The 10,997-nt window shown below is 37.8% G+C and overlaps 1 protein-coding gene across 4 annotated transcripts in view; it reads right to left on the bottom strand.

The window, feature by feature from the left end:
* rapgef3 (Rap guanine nucleotide exchange factor (GEF) 3) overlaps positions 1 to 10,997 on the bottom strand; it is a 30,853-nt gene that overhangs the window by 1,498 nt on the left and 18,358 nt on the right. For all 4 annotated transcript variants that reach the window (XM_057363203.1, XM_057363201.1, XM_057363202.1 and 1 more), the window contains 23 exons: positions 10,563 to 10,669; positions 10,229 to 10,350; positions 9,733 to 9,913; positions 9,318 to 9,402; positions 9,170 to 9,230; positions 7,987 to 8,063; positions 7,704 to 7,850; positions 7,419 to 7,531; positions 7,090 to 7,178; positions 6,553 to 6,631; positions 6,282 to 6,432; positions 5,771 to 5,853; positions 5,590 to 5,620; positions 4,777 to 4,855; positions 4,333 to 4,470; positions 3,512 to 3,609; positions 2,478 to 2,603; positions 1,735 to 1,916; positions 1,482 to 1,572; positions 1,290 to 1,340; positions 1,113 to 1,200; positions 230 to 294; positions 18 to 72 (listed from right to left, as the gene is read on the bottom strand). In XM_057363203.1, coding sequence (XP_057219186.1) covers positions 18 to 72; positions 230 to 294; positions 1,113 to 1,200; positions 1,290 to 1,340; positions 1,482 to 1,572; positions 1,735 to 1,916; positions 2,478 to 2,603; positions 3,512 to 3,609; positions 4,333 to 4,470; positions 4,777 to 4,855; positions 5,590 to 5,620; positions 5,771 to 5,853; positions 6,282 to 6,432; positions 6,553 to 6,631; positions 7,090 to 7,178; positions 7,419 to 7,531; positions 7,704 to 7,850; positions 7,987 to 8,063; positions 9,170 to 9,230; positions 9,318 to 9,402; positions 9,733 to 9,913; positions 10,229 to 10,350; positions 10,563 to 10,669 — 2,299 coding nt within the window. The remainder of the gene's footprint in view (positions 1 to 17; positions 73 to 229; positions 295 to 1,112; positions 1,201 to 1,289; positions 1,341 to 1,481; positions 1,573 to 1,734; positions 1,917 to 2,477; positions 2,604 to 3,511; positions 3,610 to 4,332; positions 4,471 to 4,776; positions 4,856 to 5,589; positions 5,621 to 5,770; positions 5,854 to 6,281; positions 6,433 to 6,552; positions 6,632 to 7,089; positions 7,179 to 7,418; positions 7,532 to 7,703; positions 7,851 to 7,986; positions 8,064 to 9,169; positions 9,231 to 9,317; positions 9,403 to 9,732; positions 9,914 to 10,228; positions 10,351 to 10,562; positions 10,670 to 10,997) is intronic.

Consider the following 10,997-nt stretch of genomic DNA (forward strand, 5'->3'; position numbering starts at 1 on the left):
GGGGGAGAGTGTATTACCGTAAGGTTGCCTTCTGCATTCCCGCACTGTTTTCACTGTCCTCGAGATCAGACGCTGCAGGTAAAAAGCTCACATTAAATTGACTCGTTTCTAAAAATAAAATGTATATTTAAATTACAATAAGTTAGAGAGCATTTACTCTAATGCAATCTTCTGCAAAACACATTCACAAGGAGCAGGCCAACATGTAACGTTAAGCCATCGAACTCACCATTTTCTCAAAGTTGACTAGTTTATCAGTGTAGTTTTTGTTTCCTTCGTGGATAAATGTCATATCTACAGTGCAAAATGAGAGAGATTAGGTCAAATACATTTTCATAAATTTACAGATGCGTTCAAGTCGTTTTGGGAAATTGGTTGTTGCGCGTTGGTTTGTTTGGGAAAAGGAACGCATTGCTTTGTATCTTTTCACCAACCGACAAACACTGAAATGTTTAGCGCTACCGCAACAAAAAGTGAATGTAGGGATGTGTAATTGATGTTTGCATAAGTTGACAAGTAAGTTCGTGCTATATATAACGAAATAATTTTTTTTAATGCTCCTCATAGGAATTGTATTGGTTTTAATGGAAACGTATGGCCTCCCTGCTGAAAAAAACAATAGAACCCCAACAGAAACCATTACAGAAATTCTAACGGTTTACAATAAAATACCATTATGAACCATTAGCTTCTTCCATTAAAACCATTACAAAATGCCTCTTTGTAGTGTGTTTTGGGCATTATTCCAGTAGGATTTAACATCCCACCAATAGAATCCATCACATACCAGTAGAACCATTACAGTTTCCATTTAAACCAATACAAATCCCTTTAAAACCAATAAAACCATTATAACTTCTTTAATGGTTTCTATTGATTTTTTCAGCAGGGGCTGATGGGAACCAATAGAAAACCATTAAATCCTACTGGAATAAGGCCCAGAGCACACTACATGAATTCTGTAATGGTTTTAATGCAGGGCATACATATGACCATACTGGTAAGACTCAAACACAACAACTCTGATCTCTTTATCATTAAATAGCTCATGATGTCAGCGATGTATTGTTGTGTAAGTGATAGTAAACTGGATTTCTGGTAGACAACTGTACCTTTAAGTAGCAGTGGCATGAAGGGAATGTACGGAGGGCTGAGTTTAGAGACAGTCAGTCTGTAGGCTCGGTGGTTACGGGATGGATCCTACAACGCATGGATGTGACTTAGAAATGACAAAGTACATGGACAATATGTAAAGTTAAATAAGAAGAATATTTTAAAGCAAATCTCACCATCAGTCTTTCATATGCACAGTAGATCCTTTTGGTTTTGTTTGGAAGTCTCTGTTAATTAAGATGAAACAAACAGCGAGGCTTTGAGTCTTTCTTGAAAAAGCTTATTGTACTTTATATTAGTAACCGAACTAAACGCAACAAAAGTGCATTCTTTTAAAACGGGTGTTAAGTACAAATACTGCTCCTTACCTCCCATGTCTTATTTAGTCTCTGAACAGCGCTGTTACTGAGCCCGAACATCACGGCGAAGAATAAGTTCAGGTTTTTCTGTTCTTTTAAACTGAAATAGATCAAATCAGATGCCAGGCAGACAATAAGAAATGCAAACCAGTGTCAACCTGTGTTTATTATACTACGAATTGGATTGATATTAGAATTTAGGTTGCACGTTTTTGTAATTTTGTAAAGTGTGCTTCTTTTTTAGATTTTCGAGACTACTCACACAACGGCTATCTTGATAAACTTCTTCAGTAGCGTTGCTCTCTTGACCAGATCTTCACAGAGACACAATTCAGTAACTACCCAATACTGAACCTCATTGAAACGACGGACAAAACGTTCAAGGTTAGCCGTGGTGGCACCTGGGAACTTGTCCCGTCCAAAAACGTAGTAGACCAGCTCCACCTGTAGTATAGCAAACTAACTTTAGTATCACCCATGGTTTTTATAATCCATGAAGCATTTATATAAAGTATTTATATACCATTATAATTTTTGTAAGCAAGAAAAAATTATTATCTGTGATCAACAACAAAGGCAAACAGATTTAGAAGTGGCATCATTCACGAAAGTTATTTGTTCTTGTACATCGCTGTTTCACAAGATAACATCTGTGTTTGGCACCTCCGTGCCCATTTCTGGGGAACTTTGCAATGATCAGATTGTGTCTACTCAGAACATGGAGAAGTCATTGAAATGCCATTGAAATGCTTCCTCTTCTCTTTCATCTGATTCATACTCATTTAGGTATTTGTGAGCTGAGGACAATGGAGCGTCAGACACTTCGTTCAAGTGTTTACCAGAGCGGCGGTAAAGGTAGATGTCAGACAGCATGGCTGTAAAGTGTTTTACTGATTCACTCTTATCTGACACCCCACGCTTGATCCTCTGACAGATAATCTGCACACATGACCCATCACACAACCTGTGACGCAATACGTTCTGGTGTTGTGGTATGTCATTCACCTCATGCATGGCATTGAAGATCTCCCAGTCGTAGCTGGTGAGCTGGCCTGCGATGTCCTTGGATCCCATCTGCTCCAGCGTATCTATGGTGTTTTTCTCAGGGCCGAGCTGCTCCTTTACGGGGGTCTGTTGCAAATTAGAGAAAGATTCTTAATTCAGTCTCAGTAAATAGATGCATAGATATAAATGTTTGCTGGATAGGCTACTGCAGTGGTTCTCAAACCTTTTCATTGTAAGGCCCCCTTTGTGTTAAGTGCATCGCTTTGCGGCCCCCCATATAAAGACGTATAATCTTAAACTTAGAATTCTAATTAAACCAAAAACATTCAGTTATACAATGCTGGAACCTCAATTCTTTTGGTTGGTGGTGTCATTTTTCTGATGTTTGATTGCATAAAATCTATGATAAATTTCTATATTTCATAAAATGCCACAAAATCTGTGGCCCCCCTGAATCCATCTTGGGGGCCCCCAGTTTGAGAACCACTGGGCTACTGTACTTAATTTCTACAGTACTAAGTAGAAAAAATATATAGCTACTAGCCGTTTTAATATCAGTCATTTTTGAAACGGTTCGCTATTTTGTGAGAGATAGAGGACTGAATTATGCATGCATGTCTAAAATGACTAATCAGTGTTTCCGCTAGGATTTTGTGAAACTGTGCTTGGTGACATCACGCGCTAATTAACATATTCGTGACATCATCACATAGTTTTAATACTGCGTTCAATACACCTCGGAAGTGGGATATTTCCCACCACAAACACGGAAGTAAAATCTGGATTTACTAACATTAAAAGTATTTAGTGGCATTAAAACATTACAAGTATCTTTTAACTTTAAAAGAGCACCGCAACTTCATGATTATTAATGATGTTATATTTTTACAGGTTCTTTCCATTTGTGTCCTGCAAATTAATTGTGATGCAATTTTTCTCATTCAGGATCTTTATTGACAGCTTTTACAGTTCGTTGCATCAGAATTGCAGAACAGCTGTGAAATGATTACCCAAGTGATAATTGTGTCTCTCACCTGTTGCTCCACTTGGTCTGTAGTACAGAGAAAAAGCCTCTCGTTCACTCCAAGAGAGGCAGAGACCGCTGTGGCTTCCAACTTGAGCTGGACTCTGTCTGATACACACAAAAACAAACTTACAGTACATGAAAAAAATAGAATTCAGGTCTACAGGTTTAGATAAGTATGGAGCCAAGTAAACCAATGGTTGAGAAGATTTGTTTGGACAAAGCAGCATTACTGGGGGTGTTTTAGAAAATATAAAAGGATGTGAGTACATGTACCTTACCAATCGTGAAGCGTTATGTTTTTATTACCTTAGAATGAGCTATTTCTATCTACATACAGCGCGGGTCCCCTTGCATGGAATTCGCCATGTTGTTTCGACAGTAGCCCTAAACGGACAAACTACTCTATAGAGTGCGTTTCGTAAATATGTTATCTCCTTCGGCAAAGAAGTGAAAACCTGACGATATCTTAGTTCTGTGTTAGCCTCCGTAGTGTTACGAAAGGGAGAGGTGAGTGAGCCATTGGTTGCTATTCGCAACCTCACCACTAGATGCTGCTAAATTTCACAAACGGGACTTTTAAATGTAGTTTTATAATCTTGTCACCAGATTAAGGCGGTGCCTTTAGGACATTGTTGCGAAGATGCATACAAATTTATTTACATTTAACCAAAGTTCTAACTTCTAGGGGTCATCACCATACACATCCATGGAAGATGCAAAATTATATAAAAACTAACAAATGCAATAGATGATTTAACAATATAAGTGCTAAACCCCTAAATACAACATAACATTTCTAGCACATCTCACAGGAATCTGTTAGCTTACCTCCTGAAGAATTCATCTTCACCAGGACATAGTTGCTGTCAGGATCCACTAATGTAGACAAGATGTTCTTCACAGAGGCATCGACTGACAACATCAGCGTTATGACTTTATGGTCCGGTTTTAAGATCTCGTACAAGACTGTAACAGACAAAAAGAACTGAATAAAAGTATTGGGTCATTCTAAATCAACCAGACATCCTCGGCTTTAAAAAAAAGTGTTTTTATTTTTTCTGGAGAAGGAAGTGCTTAAATATTGGAGAAGGAAGTGCTTAAATAATGAAGAACGATTCTTGTCCACTCTTTTGCACACCAATTTTCAAATTCAGCCAGGGAAATTTGGTTCATTTGGCCCTATTTAGGTAAATTTAGGTTACTTAAATTCTGTTTGCTTTATTTCTAAATGTGATGGGTTTTTGCTCATCTTACTGAAGTAAAAATACAAACCTTTGTCTTGAGCTCTAATCGATCGCAATTTCCCTGCAGGTTCCTCGTATGCAGAAAACCAGTCGAACTTTTGGTTGAGCTGAAACAAATAGAAAACAACACGTTTCTGAAGAAGATAAGGAGTTTTCAACAGAAAACTACCAGTGTGACGGTTTTACTCTTTGGAAGAAAATAACTTCAGGCCCTTGGCTTGTTCTTATTTCAAGAATGTGAGGAATTAGAGATAAAATATGTATCAGGGTAGTCTGGTGCACATGACATTATGGAACCCTTTGTTGATTTAAAGATGCCTTCTCTCATAAAATAATTCACCTTTTTTTGGTAGCTTTAGACTGTTTCAATATTCATGTAGACAAAATGAGGAAAATATCATCAAGTACCCTAAATAACCCCAGACTTTATTCGTGCTGTTCTACATAGCCATTAAAAATCCCATGCTTGGAAAATGCTTATAAAAAGGTCTCTGTAATTACATGCCAGTAATTTATAATTGTCATTTAGATGGCTGTTCTCAAACACACCGCAAACAACATAATGGTTGGCTGGATTTTATATGATGGTGAATAATGCTGACCTACTTTAGCGGGCACTGCCGTCACCGCTCATAGCCTGTGCCACTCTATCAGAGCATTCGTTACGTTTGTTTTGTTTTGTGAGTTAGCCTAAGGAACTGTGGGTACTGAACTGTTGACTTTTCCACCGGCGAGTCTGTTTATCATGCCGTGTCATAATGTCCGTGCTTAGGATTTATTGGCCTCTTATCTCTACAAGTTTTTTTCCCATGGAGTAAGAAACCCAACAGAAGCTTCTTACCTTTGTTAAAGTGTGGCATCCATTCTCGGTTCTAAAGAGAGTGAATAAGGAATAGTAAGTGCAGTGACGTACAAGCAGGTCAAATGTTATGGCATTTATTTCATTATCATGACCTTATACTGTATATCCGTTTATATATCTGCTACTGAAAGATTTTGAAGTTGTGTGTGTAAATTCTTACATTTTGTTTTTTCTCCGGTCCCTCAGTTGTTCTTTAAGCATAGTGGAGAGTCTGGAATCAGCCATCACTCCCTCTCTGAATTTCTATCACAAAGATATTTAAACTCACTTTTAGGTTAAGTTCACTTAGTAGTTAGCACTAAAAGCTAATCTTTGAAGTGGACCATATTAAATCTTTTAACATCTGAAGCTATTAGAGATGCATTCATTTTGCAGATAACCAATAATTGTTTCAATGTTATGGCTGAGATTGTATCTATACTATTGCAAGTTTTTTTTTAAGTAGAAAAGGTGAAAAATGTTTAGTAATTGTAAAACCTGGCATAGAAAAAGAACATAAAAACAAATAAAAGCCTTTATAAATTAGTTTGTCTACTTTGTCTGATTTGTTAAAAAAAGTTAATTCTGATATTGTCACTGACATATTATGCATCCATAATAAATATATATTTTTATATTTTATATAAAATAATATATATATAAAATATATATATTAAGATTTTTTTTCTAACCTCCAGGAATTCAGAAGCCACAGGGTCGTCCCTCAGCAGCAAACCATACAGAGCCACCCATTGACACACCAGCTTTACAATCTTCTGCTTGGTATTGAGAGCATACGCTGCCTTCTCCAGATCCGTGCCTTCAGACGGCTCTGCTTGGTAAGTGCACGCGCAGGTTAAGGAATAATATCTGACTCCAAACAACGCTACAGTACACAAACATACTGATAAAAAACTAAACACAGAAACTGAAATAAGATCAAGTAGATGGTATTCTGGATATTGATGCTGGAGGGCGGCGCAGAGCAGACTGCAGGGCATGAAGACGGGATGAGTCAAGAGGAAGTCACTCACGCTAGGATCTGTAGAAGCACAAGAGACAAACAAACCTCTGTAACACGCACTTGTTTTCTGGGTAGTATGGGTAGTATACAACAGTCTGAATCACCTGACTGGTGGTTTGTAATAAATGTGTAAACTCAAAATGAGTAGAAATGCTTTGGTCTCCTTCGGTCTGTGGTACAAATTTTTCTTGAAAGCGGTGGTCCCGAAAAGCTTAAAATATGTATTTATTTAATATTTACGTAATACAGTATGAATATATTTTCATTATATAACAAACTGTTGTATAAACAATTATACGATTTCCCTCCTTGATGCTGATTGGTCAATACCTATGATTTATTTTGTATCACTTTTTTCATACATCCGCTACAGATTGTTTTGATATGTTATGAACTTCATATCAAAATGATTGCAAAAATGCTCCAGCATTGGTCTCAAACTAATAATATCAGCCGAGATCGTAAATCTGTCATACCTATAAAATCACTTCCATTAGTTTCCAATTTAATCGTCTCAAGCATGTGTTCTAAAATCTTCTCTGGCGTTCCTGACATTACTGTATACCTGAGAGAGAGAGACAGAGAGAGTAATTCATATGAATAATTACAGTCATTTACAACCATTACAGTCGCATTGTGGACATTATCTCTGCATAATTATAAAAGTGACGTAAGATACGCAAAGCACCCGCTTAACCTTTTTAGAATTTTGTTGTGTTACTTTTACGGTTTATAGTGTTCAATTGCCTTATTTACTTGTCTATTTAAGATGTGCATTTTTAAAAAAAGTGAAGAAATCGTCCACCTGTTGCTGTTTGCTGATCCGCCCTGATAGGTGGAGTCCTGCGCTGAGCTCTTTTCCAGGACTAGAACCACTTTACCATGTTCTTCCAGACGGACAGTGTTGGCCTCCACGTCCTGCAGATCAACTCAGGTTATGTGACATTTATGCATTTTAAGCTATTTAAGGTCAACCCAAAATCCTAAAAATACAATCTTTACTGACGATTGAGGCAGATTACATTAATATACAGTTTTCCTACATTATCCAAGACGTGAACCCATCCATTCTAACAAACACAGAACCTGCCTTAAGGATTCGTATGAAGTCCTGCTTGTCCACCCGCAGGAAGTGGCAGTGGTCCTCCCTTAGGATGATAGTGGCGGCACGGGGGGCGTCGTTCACCAGAGCCAGTTGTCCAAAGTCGTCCCCTTCATGAAGTGTGGTCACCAAGCCCTGTGCACACACACAAGGGCATAAAATAAACATTCCCAACAGGAAGCATACAATATGAATTACTTTTAAACAATGTAATCTATATTAAAACCCAGTGTCTTCTAAAGGTCACATAACTCAGGCCTGATGACTCTACCTTGCCGTGGGTGATGACATTAACAGAGCCCTTCCAGAGGATGTACCAGGAAGTTCCTTTGTCCCCCTGACTGAACACTGATACAGAAACAGACATTTAAAGAGTTAAAGTGCATTTTTATGCATCTGGCAGATGCTTTTATCTGAAGAACTGTGCGTTTTCTGGGAGTTAAATCCATGAACTTTGCACATTTATCCCAATGCTATACCAACCCTGCTAAAAAAACTATAGAAAATGTAATGGATTTAATGGTTATTTACATTTTATCCAAAGCGACTAACCCTGCTGAAAAAAACCATTGAAGAAATTATAATGGTTTTAATGGGTTTAAAGGGATTTGTATTGGTTTAAATGGAAACTGTAATGGTTCTACTGGTATGTGATGGATTCTATTGGTGGGATGTTAAATCCTACTGGAATAATGCCCAAAACACACTACAAAAAGGCATTTTGTAATGGTTTTAATGGAAAAAGCTAATGGTTCATAATGGTATTTTATTGTAAACCTTTAGAATTTCTGTAATGGTTTCTGTTGGGGTTCTATTGTTTTTTTCAGCAGGGAAGTAGGAGAACATATAAACATTTTGTCAACACGCTAAACAGTACTGTTAGTTTAATTAGTTTACCGTTAGGTTATATTGGGAATTGTTTGGGTTTTAATGGAAACTATAATGGTCTACTGATGGATTCTATTGGTGGGATATTACAGGGAAGTGTTACCTGGCAAGTGAAACCACAACAATGCCATGCTCTACCAGTTTATCTCGAAAGAACATTTGTGCATTTATTAAACATTTTATTGAATAACTTATTTTTATCGATGCTATATGAATATGTTCTCATGCACAGATTTTAAGTGTGACTAACCTCTATCAGATAATGCACAGTGTCTGTACTGCCTACTCTTGCTATTTAGTATGCAAGTACGCCTGCCGCATTGACGCTTTCATTTTCTCTTCATCTCACTTTGTTGATACAAGACTGTCAATCATCCCATACAGCACGCAGCCGAGAATGATCAAATCAAATGACTTAATCATCTCATTCAGTGTTAACCGTGCTGTCTGCCGCTGTGTCTTAAGAAGACATTTGCTGCTCTTTTTTTTGCTCTAATTCAATATCAGCGCTGTTTTTTCTTTCCGCCCACCGCTTACGAAATTGTCATCATTGCTTTCACACTCACAGACTGTTCCCGCCTTGGCTTGGCTTTCAAAAACCAGCACTGCTGCCAATTCCTTCCGTACCTGCGGGAAAGAGCGAAGGATTGAGGTAATGATGGATGCGTGATTTTTTGTGGCACAAACAAACATGAAACGTGTCATTTGACTCACAGATGTAGACAAGTGGGCCACGGCTTTGACGTGAAGAAGCTCTTCGTAAATAACTTCAAGGTCCTCCGGAGATCTTTGACTTGGGCTGAGGAACATGCAAACAGATTTTTAGGCGTTTTATGTTCTTTATAATTGAGATTTTTGTTCTGTTGAACACAAAGAAAGATATTTGGTAGAATGCTTGTAACCAAACAGTTCTTGGCCACCACTGACTACCATAGTAGGAAAAATGACAATGGTAGTCAAAAGTGCCCCATAACTGATGGCTTGTAAAGCCAATTTTATACTTCAACAGTGAAAAAAAATGATTGTGTAGATCTATTAAGTCAAAGCAGAAATGGTGGTGGGGCAGAAATTTGCATCTTCCCTGTATCTACGCATGATATTTTTAATTTGTGGTATAATTGTGTCTTACCATTTTCGCAGTATCATAGTCAGCAGAGCATCTGGACCCATCTGGACCAGCAGTGATAGACTCTCCTGGAGCTCGTCTTCTTTGGAGTCTTTCTCAATGTTGGAGCTATTAAGGTCAAATTCTGCCTCCATGAAGCGATAAAATTGTGTGTCTTTGTCCTGGAAGTTTAACTCCTGTTTCACTGCATGTTATAAAAAAGACATGGATCACAATATGCATTTATTAAATATTACATAATACAGTATGAACCTATTTTTATTATGTAACAAATTGGATCATCAGTTAGTCAATGCATTCAGTAGTGTAACACTAAACATATCTAGTGCCTTGGGGTACCCCCTGCTGTAAATAGCATGAAACATGAATATGTAAATAACTCAATAATTTAATGAAAATGCCCCTGTAGTTTTTTTGTAAGGGAAATGCAAATATCAGCATGCAAAACAACTGGCGAATTCTTGTATACATATCCAAAAAAATTACTGTGGATATTTACCGTGACCCAGAATGCCCTCATCCACCAAAACTTGCCACATCCCGACCGCCTGACTCCGAGACTGGAAACAGTCATTCAGTTTCATCAGCCAATCAACAAGCTCCTTCCCGCAGCTGCACTGTCTGTGGCGCAAACCAGAGGAACACGTATTTTGCTGAATACTTCATTTAAAGTGTTACATATTCATCTTCTCATATTTGTGAATCAAGCGGATTCATTTATTTCTTCAACGGATGCAAAGTAAATTCCTGGAAGTGATCCGAAGTGTTTCTGTCGCTTCCAGGAATATAACATGCTGGGCATAAGCACATGTGTGATGTAGTGAAAGAGGCACCTGTAGGTCTTAAGATGGTGTTTTCTGTCTCTTATGAGACCCGGGTTACGCTCCATCAGAGTGCTGTACACCACCCGTGTGGCTTTCAGGATTCGGTCGGACAAAAACTTAAAGAGAGAGAAAGAAACGAAGGATTACAAAAAATGTGTATACAGTATCGCTCGGTTTCTGTGACCTGATGAAGCCAGACTCAGAATCATGGCCTCAATAGTGCCATTTAGGGCGGGACTATGTGTTTGGCCAACCAATAAGAGATGAGGAATGCGTTTAGGATATATATTTGATATAACTTTTCATCGTTTTAAAAAGTAGTTCTTAAAATATGTGGTGGTTTATATTGATATACAAATCGAATAATCTGGTATCTAAAATCTTATTCAAACCTTATAAACCGGTTTGAGCGCATGCTGTCATCAAAGCAAAATAAACTGAATT

This window comes from Triplophysa rosa, linkage group LG21 (genome assembly GCF_024868665.1).
Source record: "Triplophysa rosa linkage group LG21, Trosa_1v2, whole genome shotgun sequence".
Taxonomy (NCBI): domain Eukaryota; kingdom Metazoa; phylum Chordata; class Actinopteri; order Cypriniformes; family Nemacheilidae; genus Triplophysa; species Triplophysa rosa.